The sequence below is a fragment of the Dipodomys ordii genome, unplaced genomic scaffold (assembly GCF_000151885.1).
Source record: "Dipodomys ordii isolate 6190 unplaced genomic scaffold, Dord_2.0 Scaffold1, whole genome shotgun sequence".
Lineage (NCBI taxonomy): Eukaryota > Metazoa > Chordata > Mammalia > Rodentia > Heteromyidae > Dipodomys > Dipodomys ordii.
In genome coordinates, this window is record NW_012267217.1 from 39,692,387 (window position 1) to 39,716,720 (window position 24,334).

At 37.2% G+C, this 24,334-nt stretch overlaps 1 protein-coding gene across 1 annotated transcript in view; it reads left to right on the plus strand.

Annotated features, from left to right (window-relative positions):
• Nbeal1 (neurobeachin-like 1) overlaps positions 1-24,334 on the plus strand; it is a 209,214-nt gene that overhangs the window by 152,671 nt on the left and 32,209 nt on the right. Inside the window, exons 37-44 of the mRNA XM_013015843.1 lie at positions 2,687-2,788; positions 6,099-6,194; positions 7,014-7,138; positions 9,254-9,394; positions 13,009-13,139; positions 18,176-18,285; positions 19,109-19,226; positions 21,771-21,868. Coding sequence (XP_012871297.1) covers positions 2,687-2,788; positions 6,099-6,194; positions 7,014-7,138; positions 9,254-9,394; positions 13,009-13,139; positions 18,176-18,285; positions 19,109-19,226; positions 21,771-21,868 — 921 coding nt within the window. The remainder of the gene's footprint in view (positions 1-2,686; positions 2,789-6,098; positions 6,195-7,013; positions 7,139-9,253; positions 9,395-13,008; positions 13,140-18,175; positions 18,286-19,108; positions 19,227-21,770; positions 21,869-24,334) is intronic.

The window sequence follows — 24,334 nt, forward strand, 5'->3', positions numbered from 1 at the left end:
TAGGACTGAAAGTTTGAAGCCAGCCTGAGCTATATAACAAGACCATCTCAAAGTTTTTAAAAGTTTGTAATTTAAAAAAGGTTGGACTCAAATTCAACAGTAATGATACCTGAGGAGGTAGCTCAGTGACAGATTACTTGCCTATACTGTGTAAGGCTCTTGGCTTGATATCTCATACTATTAAAAATGACCCTATCACAGTAAATTATAATGGGACAGCTGTTTCTTATAGAAATATATCTTATTGTAAAATAGTGTAAGTGGTTGAACACACAGTCTCTCAACCAGATTACTTGGGTCTGAGTACTATCTTTATCACGAACTGTTGGCTTGTTAATTAAGATGGATACTTGAACTATACCTTTCTTCACTCTTACTCACATTGGACCACAATGTGTTACTGTCAGACTCCTGTTTGCTTTCATAAGCATCCTGCCTAATAAAGTTCTTGCATGTTTAATTCTGTCCTGGTATCTGCTTTTCATAGGACCGAGATTAGCATGGGCAATAACTAGTTTTCTGTTCACAGGGAAGGAACTGTTATAGATTTACTTATAAACTGGCTCAGATATTTTAAGAGCATTTTTCTATTTTTATAAAACAATGTATTTTTACTTTTAAAATTCTTCTTCAAAAAAATTCTCCTTCATAAAATAAATATAAAGCATGAATGTGTTTTATGGAAAGCTGTACTGTTTAATTAAACCAGGTCTCTCCTTGCTAAATATATCTGTATAACCTTTGTAGTTTTTGGAGCATATTTATGCAAAACATATTAATTTCCTAACAGCCTCGAGATTAAGTATGTTTAATGCCAGTACTCTTTTTTTATAGTTAAGAAAAAATTAATTTTATATTACATTTTTATACATACACCATAGGGTATAAATTATGTATATTTACATGTGAGACTCAATAAGTTATTTAATTTTCTAAGATTATTAGTAAATAGCAGAGCTAAATTTGACTTAGACTTGAACACATTTTCTTTTTTCTTTTTTTTTGTCAGTTGTGGGGCTTGAACTCTGGGCCTGGGCGCATGCCCTCAGCTCTTCAGCTCAAGGCTAGCACTCTACCACTTGAGACACAGCACCACTTCTGGTTTTCTGAGCCGATTATTAGAGATAAGAGTCTCACAGACTTTCATGCTCAGGCTATCTTTGAACGGTGATCCCCCTGAGTAGCTAGGATTATAGGCATGAGCCACCAGCGTCTGGCTGAACACATTTTCTGATTCAAAGTTTAATGGTCTTTCATTGTAGATTGATTAGATAGTTTAACTTCAGTTGCTTCAATTTATTCTCTGTTGCTCTGACAAAGTACTTGTTACCAGATAATCTAAAAGAATACAAGTTTTGGGCTGGGAAGGTGGCTCAGTGGTAGAGCACTTGCCTTGCATGCCTGAGACCCTGGGTTCGATTCCTCAGCACCACATAAGCAAAGAGAAAAAAAGCCGGAAGTGGCGCTGTGGCTCAAGTGGTAGAGCGCTAGCCTTGAGCTGAAGAGCTGAGGGACAGTGCCCAGGCCCAGAGTTCAGGCCCCACGACCGGACCAAAAAAAAAAACAAAGAATACAAGTTTATGCAGTTAGGGAGCTAGGAAGACCCACAGCCTGATGAGGGCCTATATGTGGCACAGAGTACACCACATGGAAATTAATATAATCATATCAAATTAGAAAACTCACTTCCTGCCGGACGCTGGTGGCTCACGCCTGTAATCCTAGCTACTCAGGAGGCTGAGAGATCTGAGGATCGCAGTTCAAAGCCAGCCTGGGCAGGAGAGACCGTGAGACACCTATCTCCAATAAACCACCAGAAAACTGGAAGTGGCGCTGTAGCTCAAGTGGTAGAGCGCTCGCCTTGAGCTGAAGAGCTGAGGGACAGCGCCCAGGTCCAGAGTTCAAGCCCCACAACTGACAAAAAAAAAAAAGAAAATTCACTTCCTCACCTTTTGTTTGTTTGTTTGTTTGTTTTTGTTGGTCTTGGGGTTTGAACTCTGGGCTTGGGCACTATCACTCAGCTCTTCAGCTCAAGGCGAGTACTCTACTGCTCGAGCCACAGTGCCACTTCCAGTTTTTTAGTGGTTTATTGGAGATAAGAGTCTCATGGACTTCCTTGTCTGGGCTGGCTTTGAACCATGATCCTCAGATCTCAGCCTCCTGAGTAGCTAGCATTGTAAGCGTGAGCCACCGGCTCCAGGTTTCCTCACTTTTTAAGGCCACTAGTTCATCATGAAGTTCCTGTTCTCATGACTTTACATAATATACCTCCCAAAAACCTCACTGATAACTGTGAAAATCTACATTAGGATCATGTTTCCAACACATAAACTTTTGAGGAATACGTTCAATCTATAGCACAAATTATAGTAGACACTTAAAACCATTACCCACTATTAATATGAAATGTCCAGAGCAGGCACATCCTTAGAGAGAAAGTAGATTGTTGGTTGTCCAGGGTTGAAAAGGAAGAAGAATTGGAGAATAACTGCTAGAAAGTATGGGATTTAAGGAGGGATATGATGAAAAATTAAATAATGGTGTCAGTTGTACATCTCTATGAATATACTATAAAACTATTTGTATTCTTTTAAAAGGTGAATTATAATTCAACTAAAGCTATTAGATAATAATCTAAGTTTGTCTTGATCAGTTTTTAAATTACATGATGGTATTTTTTCAATAGGTTAGAAATAAAGTATATAGCAGACTGTTGTCCCTTCATTCTCCAAATAGTTATGGGACGAGATCACCACAGGAGTTATTCAAAGCATCAGGACTGACACAGGTAAGAAAAAGTTGCTGTGTTGGTGTTGACTTTCATTGCAGATTTATGCTGTGTTCCTTTTGATTATTACCCTTTGATTGTTAAAACTGCTATTCTTCCATTTATACCGATTGTTGGAATTATTTTTTTTTTTGGGGGTCCAGTCGTGGAGCCTGAACTCTGGGCTTGGGTGCTGTCCCTCAGCTCTTCAGCTCAAGGCTAGCGCTCTACCACTTGAGCCACAAGGCCACTTCCGGCTTTTTTCTTTTTGCTTATGTGGTGCTGAGGAATCAAACCCAGGGCCTCATGTATGCAAGGCAAGCGCTCTATCACTGAGCCACCTTCCCAGCCCTGGATTATTTTTAAATCTTCTTTTATTACCTTTACATGCTTCCCTTCCCCTACCTTCCATATCATTCAATTCATGAATATATCCTTCAATAATTTTCTATTTTTCTTAATAAAAATCAAACACGAGGAAAAAACAAAGACACCCTGGAAAAATGCAAATAAAATTGCCATATCTTCTGCCAGCAAAAGCTAATTAATATTCATGGGAATTACATTCTTATACTTCAGAGTTTGTACTGCAAAGACCCAAAAGAAGGCTATTGGTTTTGCTTTCCAGGAGTGTTAGTAGTTTCTCAAGCAGTATCTTCACCTCCTAGCTCTCTTCTCTCTTCCATATATGCATTCATCTTGTTGCCCACAGGTGTTGCTATTATTCAATACCTATCAGCAACGTGTATGTGCATGATGGACCCAGGGTCTCATGCTTGTAAATCATGACCAGCACCCCATACCAGTTCTTTACTATTGCCACTGAAATAGCTTTATTTAGTAATGTACATTCTCCTTTACCTATGCAGTGCACTTCACTAAGTACTGATTCCTCAAGCTGGCTCTCAAGAACAATTGAGCTTTCTAATTTCATTTCTCACTATTCATCATGTGTATATCCTTTGCTGCAGGCATGAAAAAGCTTAAAAGTGAATGATAATCTCTCAGCAAAATTCTCAAACACACCTTTATAGTATACAATAATTAGATGCCGCTGGGTGCCGGTGGCTCACGCCTGTAATCCTAGCTGTTCAGGAGGCTGAGATCTGAGGATCATGGTTCAAAGCCAGCCCGGGCAGGAAAGTCTGTGAGACTCTTATCTCCAATAAACCACTAGAAAAATGGAAGTGGCGCTGTGGCTTAAGCAATAGAGAGCTTGCCTTGAGCTGAAGAGCTGAGGGTAGGACAGTACCCAGGCCCGAGTTCAAGCCCCATGACAAACAAAAAAAACTTAGATGCCTAAATATTGTGAGGTGATAAGTAGAAAATCAAATGATCTGTTTCTTTAGAAAATTTGTATTCAGTGTAGCAGAATCTGTTTACTATTGCTCTATAAATGTAGTTTTTAAGCTGGGAACTGGTGGCTCACACCCATAATACTAGCTACTAAGGAGGCTAAGAGAAGTGGATAATGGTTCAAGACCAGCATAGGCAAAAATGTTGGTGAAACCCTTGAAAATAACCAGCAAAGATGGGGTTGAAAATGTGGGGCTGAAAATGTGACTCAAGTGGTATAGCAAGTACAAGGTCTTGAATTTAAGCTTCAATTCTACACACAAAAAAAAGTTTTCTTGGAATACTTAATGGAATGTTTCATTATTAATGAAGTTAAAATCCCTCTGTACATGACCTTGACAATAAAATTCAATTTTAAAAAACAGATTAAGGATAGTTTTAGTACATTAAAACACTTTTTAATATGTTGATTTATGAAATTTCCAGTTTCTAACAAAACTTTCAAAGTAGAACATTTTAATACTTAAAATTTTAGGATATTCTGATAAACTATTTAACTGAAGAAAATACTTAATTTGATTTAATGATTTTTATGATACTGGGGATTGAACTCATGGTTTAATGCATGTTAAGCAGATGTGATTTTCTCAACCTGTGCTTACACTTCAGCCCTCCCTACCTTTTTTTTTTTTTTTTTTTGTACAAGGGCTTACTAAAATGGCCAAGTTAAGCTGGATGCTGGTGGCTCACGCCTGTAATTCTAGCTACTCAGGAGGCTGAGATCTGAGAATCGTGGTTCAAAGCCAGCCCAGGCAGGAAACTGTTATCTCCAATAAACCACCAGAAAACGGGGAGTGACACTGTGGCTCAAGTGGTAGAGCATTAGCCTTGAGCTGAAGAGCTGAAGGACAGTGCCCAGGCCCAGAGTTCAAGACCCATGGCCGAGGAAAAAACACACACACACACAAAAAAAACAAAAAAAACCTAAAATGGTCATGCTAGTCTTGAAGTTTCAATCTTCCTGTCTCTGTATGAACTGGGATTACAGATGTGTGTGCTACCATGACTTAATTTTTTCTTTTCTTTTTTTGTGCTGGTCCTGGGGCTTGAACTCAGGGCGTGGGCACCATCTCTGAGCTTTTATACTCAAGGCTACTACTCTACCACTTTGAGCCATAGTGCCATTTTCAGCTTTTTGGCAGGTAATTGGAGACAAGAGTCTCATAGACTTTCCTGCCCAAGCTGGCTTTGAACTGTGATGCTCAGATCTCAGCCTCCTGGGTATGAGTCACCGACACCTGGCTTACAACTTAATTTTTATCAAGGTCTTAGGTTTCAGACCATAGCATAAAGTATATGCTCAGTTTTCTGTTTTCAAAATTCTAGAGGCAGGGCTGGGAAGGTGGTTCAGTGGTAGAGCGCTTGCCTTGCATGCCTGAGGCCCTGGGTTCGATTCCTCAGCACCACATAAGCAAAAAGAAAAAAAGCCGGAAGTGGCGCTGTGGCTCAAGTGGTAGAGTGCTAGCCTTGAGCTGAAGAGCTGAGGGACAGCGCCCAGGCCCAGAGTTCAGGCCCCACGACCGGACCCCCCCCAAAAAAATTCTAGAGGCAAATGTATTAGGGTAAATTGAGGAAAAGTAGATGTATCTCAGCATTAAATCTTTTTCTTCTTCTTCTTTCTTCTTTCTTCTTCTTCTTCTTCTTCTTCTTCTTCTTCTTCTTCCTCTTCCTTCTTCTTCCTCCTCCTCCTCCTTCTTCTTCTTCTTCTTTCTTCTTCCTCCTTCTTCTTCCTCCTCCTCCTTCTCGTCCTCCTCCTCCTTCTCGTCCTCCTCCTCCTCCTCTTCCTCTTCCTTCTCCCACTTGAGCCACAGCGCCACTTCTGGTTTTCTGGTGTAAACTTTTCTTTTAGCACCATTCTTTTTATTATTAGGTTGATAAGATATAGTGAGTAGATAATGTTGGTCCTGTTAGTAATAGCTGCCTGTTTCTAAGGTATAGATTATGTAACTCTGATATTGTTCTTTTTTCTGTCTAGAAATGGGTGAACAGAGAGATATCAAATTTTGACTATCTCATTCAAATAAATACCATGGCAGGAAGAACCTATAATGACCTTGCACAATATCCTGTGGTAAGTTTTGTGTAAATATCAAAATTGAAATTGTCTTGCAGGTTGATAATTTGTAAAACTGAATACATGTACATATATACATGTAAACAATAAGCCTGCCTGATACATAGATTTATTAAGTGGTTTTTAACCAAGTGTGGTTAAAAAAAAGCAAGTTTAAAAATTGTAAATTTCAAATCAAGTTGTAAATTTCAAAATGAAAATTATTTAATTTCCATGTGTACATTGCACAGCTAGTTGAGTCTGAGTGTATGGTTACTGTCACATTATCATCACTGTGTTTAATTTGCTGAGTATTTGTAAAAATATGCCTTTACAAAAACAAGGTGCTGAATAATCAAGGTGTAAAAGCAAATGTTCTTAATGATAAAGTTAAACTTTTGTTGAAAGGCAACATATCTTTTGCAGAAATTGGGGAACATTTAGGGTAAATAAGTGAAGCATCCGCAGTACAGCACTTAATCCAGCATTCATGGTTTTTCTTCAGTGGTTGTCTTCTTGCAACCAACTATAAACCTATAAATTCCCAAGGTGTGCTTTATACACACACTTTTTGCCTTTTTGCATATTTTCTGCCTTGGTACTTTTAAAAAATAAATAAATAAAAATAATTTAAAAGTATATCTCTTTTTATTTCATTGAAAATATTCCAGTGGAATTAGAAGAAATTACACTATTGAATGCATAAAGTACTTGTAACAGGTAAAGTGGTTTTAGAGACTATCCCTTTTTGTCTCTATATAAGTATTCTATATGACATATGAAGGTATTAGCTTCTCTAAGAAGAAACTATATAAATTGTAACTTTGGCTCTTTTAGTTTCCCTGGATTTTACAAGATTATACTTCAGAAGAGTTGGATCTTAATAATCCTGCCGTATTTCGAGATCTTTCTAAACCAATTGGAGTAGTTAATGATAAAAATGCCAAAGCCATGCGAGAAAAGTAAGTGATTTGTAACTCTGTGGTAATATATATTGTTTGATTTCTTTTGATTTCTGCCAGTGTCAGCCAAATGTTATTTTTTTTAATACCAAGTACTTTTGATACTTAGTTTGATAATTGCTTCACTAAATTTTTTGGTTCTGTTGCTAAGAATTGCTTTCTAAACGGTAATAGTTTTTGTTTTGTTTTGTTTTGTCTGTCGTGGGGCCTGAACTCTGGGCCTGGGTGCTGTCCCTCAGCTCTTCAGCTCAAGGCTAGTGCTCTACCACTGGAGCCATAGCACTGCTTCTGGCTTTTTCTGCTTATGTGGTGCTAAGGAATAGAACCCAGGGCCTCATGCATGCAAGGCAAGCATTTTACCACTGAGCCACCTTCCCAGCCCCGGGTAATAGGTTTTTGATATTTTTCTTTCCAAGTATTTTAGACTTACCCTACTGATATATGTATAAATGTTCATCTGATAGAATATTTTGAAAAATGGTATAAAATGGATTATCCTAACCTATTATTCCAAATAATGTGAATGAAAATAATCAATGGAAATTCAGAAAGTTTAATTTTGATAAGAGAAGCAAAATTTCTAGAAGTTCTACTCACCTGTCAACTTCTCACAGTGTTGGGTTGTTTTGGTTTTTTTTTTTAAATCAAGCTCTAATACAAAGAATAATTTATTTTTTGTTTTTGTACTGGTCCTGGGTCTTGAACTCAGGCCCTGGGCACGTCCCTGAGCTTTTGTGCTCAAGGCTGGTGTTCTGCTACTTGAGCCATAGCTCCACTTCCAGCTTTTAGGAGGATAATTGGAGAGATTCATCTCATGAATCTCACTAGCTTTGAACTGTCCTGAGATCTCAGCCTCCTGAGTAGCTAGGATTACAGATGTAGCCACCAGTACCCCAATTTTATTTATTTATTTTTCCTTTAGATTACTACACATTGATTTCTACAACTTTGTGTGTTTGTTTAGTACTGGGGTTTGAACAGGGGGCCTTATGTTCTCATTTGGCCTTTTTGCTCAAGGCTGGCCCTTTACCACTTGAGCTATACCTCTACTTTTGAATATTAGCAGATTAATTAGAGAAAAGTATCAGGGGTTTTCCTGCCTGAACTTAATTTAAACCACTATCCTCATACTCAGCCTCACAAGAAGCTAAAATTATATTTGTAAACCACCAGCATCTGGCCAATTTCAACAATTTTTGACTCCTGTTTCATGCATTCTTCTATTACCTTCATCACAAAAGGATGTCTAATTATCATATTGCTTATAATAACATAAAAATGCAAATAACCAAATGTCTAAAGTATGAAAGTGTTAACTTTTTATACATCTATACTTTGCAATTTCATGCACCTATTTAAAATATTATTGTTTAGAAAAATGTTAACAGAAATGTAAAATGTACAGCATTTTCATATTTAAAAATATTCATAGGAGCTGTGCACTGCTGGCTAACAACTATAATCTTAGGTATTCAGTATTCTTAAGATCTGAGAATCTGAATTTGAAGACAGCTAGACAACCTTGAAATGCTTATCTTCAATTAGCAAAAAACAAACTAGAGGCGTGGCTCAAGTGGTAAAGTTGCAGCCATGAGCAAAAAAGCTAGAGTAAGGGTGTTAGGTATGGATTCAATTCCCAGTAACAGCACATATACACAAAACAATTGTATGACTGGGGATTTAGCTCAGTGACACAGCAAGCATCTGCCTATAAGGCCCTGGATTTGGACTGTGACACTGTTAAAATATGAATATAAATATATACATTAAAAGTGACATACATTCCTCAAAAAGGTATTATCATATCTGGGAATTAGAATGAATTATAATTAATTTTAAATTTCTTCTATTTAAATTATTTTTTAAATTTTTCCACAGTTATTATTACATTATACAAAAAATTTCAGAATTGTATAGTGGTGATATTTATGGTGTGGAAAATGTGTAAAAATTTTATATGAATATGATTTAATGGATACAAATACATAGTTTGATAACAAAGCATGCGAATATGGACTGGCTTTTTAAAATTACTGTGTTTTCAATAAAACTATACAACAACCCCCTTATGTAATTTTACTAATGTGGTTATAAAACTCTACTTTCTTTTCTTAGATATGAAAATTTTGAGGATCCTATGGGAACTGTTGATAAGTTTCATTATGGTACTCACTATTCCAATTCTGCAGGAGTCATGCACTATCTTATCCGGGTAGAACCATTTACTACCCTCCATATTCAGCTTCAGAGTGGAAGGTATGTTTAGAGTAAATAAACTATTTTCTTACGTCTGTGTTAGTGTTGAATACTGTCTGTCTTTATGGCATTTGCTGTGTTACCGGGCCATGTCTTTTTAAAATTCTTGTTTACTAGAATTTAATGCAGATAAAAATAGCCACACTAATTTGAGAATGAGATATTCAAACTGATTGACAAGAATGACTTTAAGGGGAATTTTTTTTCACTATTAACCCAATGCACTGGAAGTGGCACTGTGGCTCAAGTGGTGGAGCACTAGCCTTGAGCTGAGGAGCTGAGGGATACCGCTCAGGCCCAGAGTTTAAGTCCCACGACCGACAAAAATAAATAAATAAATAAAACCCAATGCACCTTTGGGATTCGTACTGTTCTGAGGAACGCACTAAAGATTCTGATCTAATTGAGAGCTAAATATAAGCTATGTACAGAATCAAATCTCAGCATTGACTGTGTAATCCTAAGAATATTTGTAAGGCGAATGGAAAGAGGAAACCATGAGGGATAACACTGCCTTAAGAAGTCTTTGCTACCACTGCGTTAACATATTATCTGTGAGTATTTTAAGTTACCTACTTCACAGTTTTCTAATAATTATAAATAAACTTCTCTGAGAATCTTCTGCCCCTCAGTGAATCTTCCAAGTAGCTCTATTTTTATACTCATTTAGTTCACCTGTTGCTGTATTTCTTAGCATTACCATTTTGCCTTCCCTACCCAGTCATCCCCATCTTAAGTATAATAATAAACCTTGGTTTGGAAGAAAAGACTGTCCCAAGATCATGAAACAGCACTAAAATATTAAATTTATCATGATAAGAGGTAATTTTCCCTCATAAGATACAATAAAGTATAACTAGGTCTTTTTAGCTTTTTCTTATTTTCTGAATAAATAATTATTTACAGAACTTCAAAATGAATTCTTTTTATATTTCAGAAACACCATCAAGAAAATGCAAACAACCTTGAAAATTTGATGAAGGGTTTGCCTCTAGAATATAGAATGAACCCTTACAACCAAAAAATAAAAATTAAAACAAAATTAAAAATGGACAGAGGATATAAATAGCTATTTCTTTAAAGAAAGCAAACAAATATCTAGTAAATAAATGTAAAAATGCCTTAATATCATTACCTATCAGGGAACCTGAAATAAAAATCATGTGAGAGATCATACCCACTAAGATGGCTATAATAAAAAAATATTTTTTTAAAAAAATTTATTGGTTAACTGTTGAGCAATTGGATATCTGTACTGCTTGAAGTCTTTGTGAAAAATAATCTGGCATTTCTTCAAAAGGCTAAATGTAGAAGTGCTATTTAATCCAACAGTTGTCCTACTAGATGCATATTCAAGATAAATTGAGACATAGGGTCACACAAAAGTTTGTACACAAATGTTCATAATAGCGTTGTTTATAATAACCAAAAAGTTGTAACACAGTATTCATCTACTGACACATGAGAAAATAAATGTAATATATCCATAAAATGGAATATTATTTGGCTATGCATGAATGAAAAGACTAAAATATTGACACATGCTATACCAGGAACGAACCTTTAGAACATTATGCTGAAAGACATAGGTACGCCAGAAGTCCACATATTCTGTGTGTTACGTGAACAGGCAAATACATGGAGACAGAAAACAAATTATTATTTGCCAGGGATGAGAAGGTTCTAAAATTGATTATGGTAATGTTTGCAAACTAGGGATATACTCAGTTACATCATTGTACCATCCACTTCAGTTGAGTCAGTTGCATGGTGTATTGGTTTTATATCAGTTACTTGGTATCTCTTAATTGTGAATAGGCCATCGTTAGACTTTTTAAGTGGCCTAATGTTTGTCTGTAATTGAATTCATAGTTATGGTATGATTAGCTCTGCCTTAAATTAAGACTAATAGACATTAAAAAGTCAAATTAGTCATTAGAGTCACTTTATTCCTCATATCATGGCTTTAATTTTTTAGCCTCAAGATTATTGCTTTATAAATCTAGTAATACAATATCTAAGGCAGTAAAACAAAGAATTTGTGTTAAAGAAAAATAATATAATTCTGGCATTACTGCTTAAGCTTATTCTGACAACTATAGACTGTGTACCCATAAAATTAATTTGGTTACAGTGACTCAAACCTTTAATGCTAGCTACTTCGGAGGTAGAGATTAAAGGATGGTAGTTTTAGATTAGCTCAGTAAAAGAAGTTTGAGAGACTCCGTTTCAACTAGTGGCTTAGTGTAGTAACATACACTTGTTATTCAGCTATAAAGGAAAACACAAATACAAGTAATCATAGTCCAGTCTAGTCTGGGCATAAATCAAGACCCTACCTTGCAAATAACCAATGCAAAAAGGGACTGGAGACATTGCATAAGTGGTAGAGCATTTATTTACTTAGCAAACACAAGGACCTACATTTTATCTCCATTACCACCAAAAAATTAATTATAAATAAAGCCAATTTTTATGAAAATAAAATATAACTTAGCTACAGAGCTAATTTCCTAACTTACCAACTCTGATTTTCAGCAGAAGAATTTGTATCTCCATTCATGTATTAAGGTTTAAGTCAGTGGCATTCTTGTAAGTCCATTAACCAAGTATATTAACACTACAAGATTTAGGCATAAAATTTGTGCTTTTTTATTGTTTATTTTATTTTACTTTATTTTTTATTTTTTGGGTCCAGTCGTGGGGCCTGAACTCTGGGCCTGGGCGCTGTCCCTCAGCTCTTCAGCTCAAGGCTAGCGCTCTACCACTTGAGTGAAAGTGCCACTTCCGGCTTTTTTCCTTTTGCTTATGTGGTGCTGAGGAATTGAACCCAGGGCCTCATGCATGCAAGGCAAGCGCTTTACCACTAAGCCACCTTCCCAGCCCCCCTACTATTTATTTTATAACCTGGAGTTTGAACTCAAGGGCTTTAGCATTCACCAGCATTCTACTATTGTGCTTTACTCCTTACCCTATCTCAGCTTTTTTTCCCCTCAAGTCTCTTAAGAGTATATTTAATTTACATGGAATTTTTCCATTGTGGCTGGATTTTCAACTGTTTTAAGATGATTATTGTTGGTTGAAATGATAGTACTTAGCTCTTGACAACAAAATATGAAAGACATTGAAAATTATGTTTATAGACATTAAAGAGAAAGATTAACATTAGAATAGCTCTACTGGGCACAATGGCTCATGCTTGTAAGCTCAGCTACTTAGGAGGCAGCTATAGGTGGATCATGGTTCAAGGCCAGCCCACACAAAAAGCAGGACCTCAGAGAACAAGCTGGAAGTAGTATTTCACGCCTGTAATCTTGGTTAACACAGGAGGCATACACATAAGGATATTAGTCTGAGGCCAGCTAAAGCAAAATGTGCAAGACCTTATCTGAAAAAAATAGCCAAAGCAAATAAGCCCTGGGAGTTTTGGCTCAGGTGGTAAAATGTCTGCATAGCAAGCATGAGACCTTGAGTTTAACCCCAATAAAAACAACAGCAAAACAAAAAGTGCAGGTCTAATAACTTAATCCTTAAAGTAGTTTCAACATTTTGTTTCACATGTCATGGCTACTTTCACCCACTAGTCACTGTTCTCTTTCAATTCTCACATGCAGGTTTGACTGTGCTGACCGACAGTTCCATTCCATTCCTGCTACCTGGCAAGCGCTCATGGATAATCCTTATGATGTGAAAGAACTTATTCCTGAATTCTTCTATTTCCCAGAGTTTTTGGAAAATCAAAATCGTAAGAAATAGGGTTAAAAAACTCATTGCATCCCAATGGAGAAGCCTGAAGAAATATCTTTCAGTCTATTTTGTAATATTGTATTGCTACAGTTTATTCTGTGCATGAAGTACTCAGTGGCATGGTCTAACTGTGCCCGTATACAATCTTATCTTCCAGGGAAGGGCTACAGGGAACTAAGATAAATGAATCAAATTTGAACTGCTACAGTATGTACTAAGAAGCAAAAATGGTTATATGCTGTCATTAAAAGCCTTTGAGTTAGATAAGGTGAGGATTTCGGTGGACCAAATGCATGAGTAAACTCATGTTTTTGTAGTTTTATTGGAACACAGCTAGCAAATTCATTTATGTATCAACTGTGTATAGCTCCTTACTGTGTATATCACTTACAAACTAAAAAATATTTGTTTGAGTATAGTGACTCATGCCTATAATCCCAGCTTCTTGGGAGGTGAAGATAGGGGGGATCAATTTGAGGTTTCCATGGGAAAAAAAAATAGTCACAATCTTAAAGAACAAGCTGGGTTAGATGCCAGTGGCTCATATCCGAAATCCTAGCTTCTTTCAGGAGGCTGAGATCTGAGAATCATGGTTTGAAGTTAACCCAAGCAGGAATGTTCATGAACCTTATCTTCAAAAACCTTGCAGTTGAGATGTGTGGCTCAAGTGGCAAAACATCAACCTTGAGTGTAAAAGCTAAGGGACAATGCCCAGGCTTTTGAGTTCAAACCCAAATACAGGCGTGCGTGCGTGTGTGTGTGTGTGTGCTTGTGTGTGTGTGTATGCGCACACATGTGCTTGTGTGTATGTTCACAAAAAAGGAAAAAAGGAACAAACTGAGCATGATGGTAAACACCTGTAATTCCAGATGCCGAGAGTTATAGGTAGGATTATTGCAGTCAAATGGTAGGGGCATAAATCGAGTATAGAACTCTTGCCTAGCAAGTTATAAGACTCCTGAGTTCAAGCTCCAGTACCATCCTCCCCATCAAAAAAAAAAAAAAAAAAGGAGGCTGGGTAGGTGGCTCAGTGGTAGATTGCTTGCCTTGCTTGCATGAGGCCCTGGGTTTGATTCCTCAGCACCACATAAACATAAAAAGCCCAAAGTTGCACTGTGGCTCAAGTGGTAGAGCTTGAGCTGAAGAGCTGAGGGACAGCGCCTAGGCCCAGAGTTCAGACCCCACGACCGACAAAAATAAAAAATATATATACATATATATAATATATGCATATATATGTGTGTGTATATATGTTTATCTATGTATGTTTATCCTTGATTCTCTATAGAAAATTTGCTGAATCCTGTTTTAGAATATATATGAGAAAGCATATTGTTTACTACACTATTTGAAAATTAAAATTATGTTTTTGAAGTAGAGAAGCATGATGTTAAGTAGTATGTGTGTAAGTGTATGGGTAGGGGTGAGTGTGAGTGTGTGTGTGTATGTGTGTGTGTGTGTGTGTGTATTTCTGGGGTTGCTACACAGGCATTCTACAACCTGAGCCATACCATTAGCCAATTTACTTTCATTTTGTTTCAAGTAGGAACTCATTTTTTTGTCAGGGCCAAGCTGGGCTGCAATCCTGCATAGCTGAAATGACAGGCCCATGCCACTGTGCCCTTTTGACCTGGTCTCTTTTCACTTTTTTAAAGCTTTTTATCCTTGTCTACCACTCAAGTATCTATAGGATTTCAGGTGGGAGCTACTACTCTTGGCCTAAATCTTTTAAAACATCCAAAAAGTTTTCTGCACAATAGTTTTACATTTCACTCATTTATTCATTCATTCAGTGGCATTGGGTATTGAGTTCAGAGCCCTGCACTTGGTAAGCAGGTATTCTCCCATGGAGCTACATTCCTAGCCCTATACTTTTTTTGGGGGGTGGGGGGCCTGGGCACTGTCCCTCAGCTCTTCAGCTTAAGGCTAGCGCTCTACCACTTGAGCCATCCCGACACTTCTGGTTTTCTGAGTGGTTTATTGGAGATAAGAGTCTCATGGACTTTTCCTTCCGGGGCTGGCTTTAAACCATGAACCCAGATCTCAGCCTTCTGAGTAACTAGGATTAGGCGTGAGCCCAGCTCCTACACTTACTTTTAAGCACATATAAAGAAATAGGGAAGATTTTGCTAGTTGCTGCTCTTCAGGACAATTCAAGTGTCATTTTCCAAATTTTTTTTCTCCCCCAACAGATAACATTAATGTTGGACCTTCACTTGCTTACTAAAATTATTCTTTATAGTGTAGAAAGCACATTCAGAATTAATGTCAGTTTGCTCATGCATTGCGAAACATGTTGTTGGTAACAAGAGTATTTCATTCTCAGAGTAAGAGAATCAGAGTTGCTGACTTTCAGAAAATGAGGTTGGCCTCTGATTCTAGACTCAATGAATTATTAGACTGGAGTTTCTGGGAGCTTCCAGAGTGTATAGGATTAGCAGGGTAAATACAGATGAAAATTTCAAGATACTCTTAGCTTGACACATCCTGACATTTATTGTAATGAATTGCTGTCCTCAGTACTATAACATGATGGCTCCATTTCTAACTATACATTTTCTTTGTCTGAAATGAGGAGGGGTAAGCGAAAGCAAATGTCAATCAATATACCTTTAGGCCAAGTGCTGGAGGCTCATGCCTATAATCCTAGCTCTATAAATATAGCTAGGATATATATATATATATATATATATATATATATATATATATACACACACACACACACACACACACACACACACACACATATATATACATATATACCTTCAGGAATGAATTATAATTTAAGCCAGTTGAACCTGTGACTAGTATAAATGGTGATATAGTGTAAATAGTGAAATATAGTATTTTCTATGCAAAAGCACAGAGGAATGCTAGTTTCAGATAATATAATCACTGCCAATTTCTTTCTGTATTTTCACTCTGCCATTCTGATTGATGGGGCGTTTTCCATGTGTCTAGTACCTTTCCTAGTTACAAATGACTTAGAAGTAGATACAATAGCATCTTAGAAGTGGGATTGTTAACATATTGTACCTTTTATTTATTTATTTATTTTTGGTTGTTGTTGTTGGCGATGGTGGTGGTGGTGGTCATGGGGCTGCTTGAACTCTGGGCATGGGCACTGTCCCTGAACTGTTCAGCTCAAGTGCTTTACCACTTGAGCCACAGTGCCACTTCCGGTTTTCTGGTGATTAATTGGAGATAAGAGTCTCATGGACCTTCCTGCCAGGCTGTCTTTGAACTGTGATCCTCAGATCTCAGTCTCCTGAATAGATAGGATTACAGGCCTGAGCCACCAGTGTCCAGCTTTGTGCCCTTTCTTAAAAGTAAGAAACTCTTTCTTTTTGGTGATACTAGGTTTGAACTCAGGGTCTTGTGTTTGCTAATTAAGCACTTACCCTCTCATCTGAACCAATCAACTCCTTTTTGTTTCGGTTGTTTTCAAGGTAGGAGGTCTCAATTTATGCCCAGACTAGTCCATTTGTAGCTAGGATGGTAGGTAATCACCACTGTGCCTAGTCATTAGATGACAGACATGAGCTACTTAGCCATTGATTGAAATGAAGTCTTTAGAACTTTTATGCCTGGGCTGGCCTTGAACCATGATCTTCCAATCTTTCCTTCCTAAGTAGCTAGGATTAAAGGCAGAGCCAAAAACCCTTTCGTATAACCTCTTTCTTCAGAACTGGGTCATGTATTAACCTCTAAATGGGTACATGAATATATATGAATTATAGGTCAGAGTGAACATTCAAGTAAAATAAAGGTTCTGCTAGCAATTAAAAAATAAAACCAGGGCTGGGAAGGTGGCTCAGCGGTAGAGTGCTTGCCTTGCATGCATGAGGCCCTGGGTTCGACTCCTCAGCACCACATAAGCAAAAAGAAAAAAGCCGGATGTGGCTCTGTGGCTCAAGTGGTAGATTGCTCGCCTTGAGCTGAAGAGCTGAGGGACAGCGCCCAGGCCCAGAGTTCAGGCCCCACGACCGGACCCAAAAAAATAAATAAAATAAATAAAAATAAAACCATCGGTGAACAATGAATGGTATCTATTACATAGTGGAAGATTTAACATAAAGAAAAAGACCCTGTGCATCCTATCATTCTATGAAATTTGAATGTCTCCCCAACTTGGGGATGATGATATTTTAAAGGCAGCACACAGTTATTTTAAAGCTGTTATTTTAAGATTTTTTGGAGGTGTTTATGTTAACACTTCCTATCACACTGCATAATGAAGAAAACTTCATATTTGGGAAAAATTTTTAAATGCATGTTCTAACTATAAAACAAATCTTCATTATGGAAGTATCTACTTAGAATGATGGTATATAAATACCTTATTATTCTATAACACAAATACAGCTCTTCCAATAAGTGAATTTAAGGTACAAGTAACCACAAAAAGATCTAAGGAATTATATTTTGTGAGTTAAAGCATTATAGAAACTGTATTATTTATTTATAATGTAAGAAGAATAATTAATATTGCATGGATTAAAGTGAAAGTTGTAGCTGTAATTACCTCCAGTTTTACATTGTGATAATAAATTTAAAACTATTTCATGGGTTTTTTTTTGTTTTATTGTACTCAGTTTTGAACTCAGGACCTTGCTAAAAGCAAGTGTCTACCACATGTGCTATATCTCCAGCTCTTTTTACTTTAGTTTTTTTAATAGGTTCTCAGTTTTTGCCTTGATCTACCCTGGACCACAATTCTCCTTTTTACACTTCCCTTATACCTACGATGACAAACATGCACCACCATGCCCAAAACAAGGTCTTACCAACTTTTTGTGGGGGCTAGAATCCAACCTTAACCCTCCCAATCTCTGGCTCCTGAGTAGGTAGGATTATACTCATGAGCTACTATATCTGACTTATAAGTTTTAATTAAGGGATAAAGTATGTTCTAATAAATAAGAAGTTTTAAAAAGCCATGCATTTTGCCTAGTAATATGACTTATTTGTATTTTTGTAACTTCATTTCTTTAAATCTACAGCAATTTGATTCTTTATCTTTACATGTCTCAGATTTTAATTTGGGTCGTCTTCAAGTCTCCAAAGAGCTAGTAAATGATGTCATTCTTCCCAAATGGGCTAAATCAGCTGAAGATTTCATCTGTAAACATAGAAAAGCTCTGGTAAGAGTTTTGTCTACTAACAGATTATTATTCAAATGTGCTTTTCAAAGAGTATAATAAAATGCATCTATTTTTCTAGTTTAATTTGTAACCTATTAATACACATGCTATTTTAGAAAGTACAACATAGTAATTTATTTTTAGAATATGAATCTTTTGATACAATGAGTATATAATACAGTACGTAAATATGTCACAAAGTACAAGTTAAGCAAAACACTAACGTGTGTTTATTTTCTCTTATTTTAAACTGTTATTGTCATTTTTCATCCTGTATTAGATTAATAGTACAATAATCTAGAATATAGTAGATATAAATTGAATGATCAGTGTATGTAATAGATACTAGATAAAAGTTTAAGATGATGAGCTGGGTACTTAGGTGGCTCATGCCTGTAATCCTAACTACTCAGGAGACTGAGATCTGAGGATGGCTACTCAAAGCCAGCCTTGGCAGGAAAGTCTGTGAGACTATCTGCAATTAATCACAAAAAAAAAAGCCAGAAGCATAGCTATAGCTCAAGTGATAGAACACTAGTCTCAATCTGAAAAGGCTCAGCGTCTGTACCCAGAGCCCTGAATTGAAGCCCAGGACTAGCAAGAAAACAAACAACCAAACCACCAAAAAAAAGAATTGTGTGTACAAAACCAAGGCTAGTCATCTCTTCATTAAGATGGAGTCTTTTCTGTGTTGGCTGGCCTAAAACAGTGATCTGCCTAGTCTCAGCCTCCCACATGGGGTAGGATACAGGAATCGTGCTCAGCTATTTATACTGTAGTTGGAAGATGTCCATGTTAATTCTTAAATTTCCTCTTTTTCTAGGAGTCTGAATATGTTTCTGCTCACCTTCATGAATGGATAGATCTAATTTTTGGGTATAAGCAGAGAGGTCCAGCAGCAGTGGAAGCACTTAATGTTTTCTATTACTGTACTTATGAAGGTATAAACTTTTATGCTTTCTCTCTTAAATTATTATTGGCTTTCTGTGTACATGGTATTTTGAGCCTATTACAGAAAAGACTAAATTACAAAACAGCTTTCTGGTTTAAAGATTTAGAAACTGCTGCCTTTTCTTTTAATAATAGTGGTTAATTGTGTGCATTAGACCCTTGGCATCAAGGTACAGTTTGCCATTAAGAAAAAACCATAACTGCTCAAGATGCATAGAGCTCAGTACTGTACTACAGGTGCTTGAATTGTTTTCCCCCACAACTCCACCTAAATGTTACTAAAACATGCTACCTTTCAACAGATCTAAAATTTTTACTTTATTATTTAAATTAAGCACATTAATTTTTACCTGCTTCTTGAGCACCATTTACTTTTTGGGAGGCCTATGTTCACAAAATTAAAGACAAGAAAACACTAAGAAAATCACACATTTAAACACAACTGTTAGCAATGGATGACTGACTGAGAGCTACTCCATATCATCTGAACTTTTCGTTGTCTATATGGGAGTTTAACATTTTTGTTTTTAAAATTTCTTTTGATTTTTGAATTGTTTCTCATTTGACTATACTTTATCAAACCATGAGAATACGATGGCTTTAGTCTGTATTTAAGTATGATTATAAATTTGAATATTGTATGCCCTATTTAGGATACTACTTTATTCTTTTTTTTTTTTTGGTCCAGTTGTGGGACCTGAACTCTGGGCCTGGGCACTGTCCTTCAGCTCTTCAGCTCAAGGCTAGTGCTCTACCACTTGAGCCACAGCGCCACTTCCAGCTTTTTTTCTTTTTTCTTATGTGGTGCTGAGGAATCGAACCCAGGGCCTCAGGCATGCAAGGCAAGCACTCTACTACTGAGCCATCTTCCCAGCCCATGGATCCAACTTTATTCTGACTTAAATTATTTTCAAACTTTGAAAAAAGGCCTGTAATCCTACCAATTTAGGAGATTAAGAACAGATGGGTTTATGTCTGAGTCCAGTACAGACAGAAAAGTTCACTAAACTCCATTTCAACCAATATCTGAGCACAGCAGCGATTCTTGTATTCTAACAACCTATGTGGGAGGCTGAGATTAGGAAGATCACTGTTTTAGGTCAGCCCACACATAAAAGACTCCATCTTAATGGGAGAGATGACTGGGCTTGGTTTTCCACACATGTCATCCCAGCTTGGACAAGAGCCCTAAAATAGATCGGTTGTGGTACAGGCACACTCCCATTTAGGAAGCAAGACCCTGTCTCAAAAATAAACATTGTGTAAAAAGGCTGGAGGTGTGCTCAGCAGCAGAGTACCTGCTTGGCAATCATGATTCCCTGAGTTCAAGCCTACATACTGAAAAAAGAATTCAAATAATATTATTTAGCTCAGAAGAATGTTTTGTGACGGCTTAAAAGGCAAAGAAGTCATTATCTCTTTACTAATTATTAAGTGGATCTAGTAGTTCTAAAGATTATGAATGGTGTGGAGTTTTGTGAATTTGAACAGAGCTCACATGACTTTTGGTAAATAAATAATCTATTTTTACTATGCTAGATCAGTTCAGACCATTGACTTTTTTTTTTTATCGTGGGGCTTGAACTCGGCTTGGGCGCTATCTGTGTGCTCTTCAGCTCAAGGCCAGTGCTCTACTGCTTGAGCCACAGCATCAATTCCGGTTTTCTAGTGGTTTATTGGAGATAGGAGTCTCATGGAGTTTCCTGCCTGGGCTGGCTTTGAACTGTGATCCTCAGACCTCAGCTTCCTGAGTAGCTAGGATTACAGGCATGAGCCACCAGTGCCTGGCCCATAGACTTATTAAGGAGGTAGTTCTACATGATTTAGATTTAAACTGACTTGGCCAGTTATTAGGAATTTAGAAATGTAAAAACCCTTATTAAGTGTGGCTTGAGTATAATCAGTTGACAAAAACATCACCTTTCTAAAACCTTTCTTTCTTCCTTCTTCCCTTTCTTCCTTCTTCTCTCCCTCCTCTCTTCCTTACTTCCTCACTTCCTCCCTTCTTCCTTTTCTTCCCTTTCTTCTTTCTTTTCCTTCTTTCCTTTGCCAGTCCTGGGGCTTCAACTCTTGGTGGGACACGGTCCCTGAAATGGTATGCTGGAGCCACAACTTTACTTCTGGCTTTTTGTGGTTAATTGGAGATATGAGTCCCATGGACTCTCCTGCCCAGTCTGGCTTTGAATTGTTGTATTCAAATCTTTGCCTCCTGAGAAACTAGGATTATAGGCATGAGCCACTGGTTGCTGGCCTAAAACCTTTATTTTTAAGTAGTAACATATTTATAGAACTTTTCTAGAATATGCCTAACAATCTCTTAATGTACTTTAGTTCTAAATTATTAATGGAATTTATTTTTATGCATTTTTAATGTTTGGAGATTTACTGGGTTAAAAATTACCTCTACCAATATTATTATAAATTGAACAGATAATATTTTGGTAAAAATAATCTAAAGCCTCCAAGATAATAGTTATTTACCATGCTGATCTGTTTTCACTCTATTGTGAGTTGACTACATCTGCTGGTTTTAGGAGCTGTTGATCTGGATGCCTTAACAGATGAAAAGGAAAGAAAAGCCTTAGAAGGGATGATTAATAATTTTGGGCAAACACCCTGTCAGTTGTTAAAGGTAAATATTATGTAACTTATTGACAGCTTAAGAGGTCTAGAATTAAATTGCTAAGGAACAATGCTACTATTATTTTTAAGGGTTTTAATTAGGAACCTTAGTGAATTTGGAAAAAAATTATACTTGTCACTTAAAAAAGATTTAATTGATTGTTATTATTTTGAAAGTAAAAAATACTGCAGTTAAGATCCATGTATGACATGAAATATTTTTTTAAAAATCCATGTATGAAGCCAGGTATGTGAGACATGCCTGTAGTTTTGGGAGGTTGTAGTGTGAGAATTGTTAGTTTTAGGCCAGCTTGGACAACATAGTGACTCTACATCTCAATAAAGAGACTTTCCATCTCACCCTGCCATCAGAGGTAGTTGAGAAGGGGATGGTCTGATATGATTTCCACTTAGGCAGCAGAAATCACAGGCTATGGAAGGTACTGTGGTCAATGGTCCTGCCCTTTGGCAAGTGCAAACCCTATCACCTGAGAAATACTGTGGAGATTGAGAGCTCTGAGCCCAGGCCTGTAATATTGTTCAGTGTTTGCAGCCTATTTGCCACAGGGTGATTTATTCCTGGGCAAGATCCAAAAGGTCTGAGATTAGCAGACAGAGTTCCAGAGTCCCAATTCTCTTGTTCCATGCAGATCTCAGTACTGTTTGCTTCCTCAACTCTGACACCCTCAAGAAGATACCTCTTGCCTTGCTCATTTGCTGTAGCACTTGGTGGAGTCTCTGGAGCAAGTGGGAATCTTCCTTGCCCACAGACCACAAAGCTTATTGGGGCTAGCAGTGGTTTTGTGGGTCACCAAAAAGGGAAGCTTTTAAAGAGAATGTAGCCTTAAAGCTGAAAGGGTTGGCCCTCAGCCCATATACAACACCAGCCTGAACAGAATAGAATCTAGCCATAATACTCTTCCCACCTTACTCTACTCCACTTGAAATCTTCCAGTCTTACCTCTAAGACTGGAAGCTTCTCAAAAGGAGCATCTCCACTTTAAAAAAAAATTACATTTTTGGTATTCTATGTTATTCTTTAAAACTTCTATTTTGGTATTTTACTTTTTTGGTCTTTTATTCCTCTTTGTGCCTTTCTCTAGCTTAGTCATATTATCATCATCACTATTTTTATTATTGGAGGCAGTGGTGGTAATGGTGGTAATGACACTGGGCTTTGTACTCAGGGCTCAGTCATGCATATAGCCCCTTTTTTCTTTGGTTTAGAGATAAGATCTCACTTTTTACCTGTAATAGTATGGATCATGATTCTCCAGCTTCTATGCTTCTTACTGTAACTGAATGATAGGCATACATCCACATGTTCATCTTTTTCTGTTAAAATAGGTTCTAGTGAACTTTTTTATTTTTTAACCTGAGCTGACCTGGGACCATGATCTTCCTGATTTCATCCTCCTATATAGTTGGATGGCAAGTGCATGTCCTTATGGCCAAGCTACCCATTGAGAAGGGATTTCATGAATTTTTTGTTCAGGCTGGCTTTGAATAACAGTCCTGGTCTCCATCTCCATAGGTGTGAACCACTGTCACCTTGTTATCTACTTGACTTTTTGTCTCTTGTGCTTTTTTACTTCTCACATTCTTTTTATTTTTCATTCTCTTTTTATTTAACATTGTTCTTTCTTTCCCCTCATACCTCCTTTATTTTATTCATTTATTTTTTTAAACTTTGTTCATTTTTTTATTTTGTTTTTGTTTGTTAGTTTATCGCAAGGCCTCACACTCTTGGGTGATTTTTTTTTTTTTTTGTGCAAGGTTGGTACTCTACCACTCTTGCCACGGCTCTACTTCTGGCTATTTGCTGGTTAAATGGAAATAAGAGGCTCACAGACTTTTGCCATGTCTGGCTTCAAATTGTGATCATCAAATTTCAGCCCCCTGAGTAGCTAGGATTGCAGGTGTCAGCCACCAGCACCCATCTTTATTAGTTTTTAACTCCATAAACTAATCAATATTTTTATTGCCACTTTCTTTTTTTGTGGTGGTTAAGGTTATAGTAGTTGGCTTTAATTGATTTGAGGTTGGTTAGAACAGGTATTTAAACTCAGGGCCTTGCACTTGCTAGTTAAGGTGCTTCACCACTTGAGCCATGCACTCAAGGCCTTTCTCCTTTACAATTTTTTTTTCCTTTACAATTTTTTGAGTAGGGTATTATTTTATACTTAGGCCAACTTGGACTTCATTCTTTTTTTTTTTTTGTCGGTCGTGTGGCTTGAACTCTGGGCCTGGGCGCTGTCCCTCAGCTCTTCAGCTCAAGGCAAGTGCTCTACCACTTAAGCCACAGCGCCCTTCCTGGTTTTCTAGTGGTTTATTGGAGATAAGAGTCTCACAGACTTTCCTGCTGAGGCTGGCTTTGAACTGTGATCCTCGGATCTCAGCCTCCTAAGTAGCTAGGATTATAGGCAAGAGCTACCGGCGCCCAGTTGGACTTCAATTCTTTTTTTTTTTTTTTTTT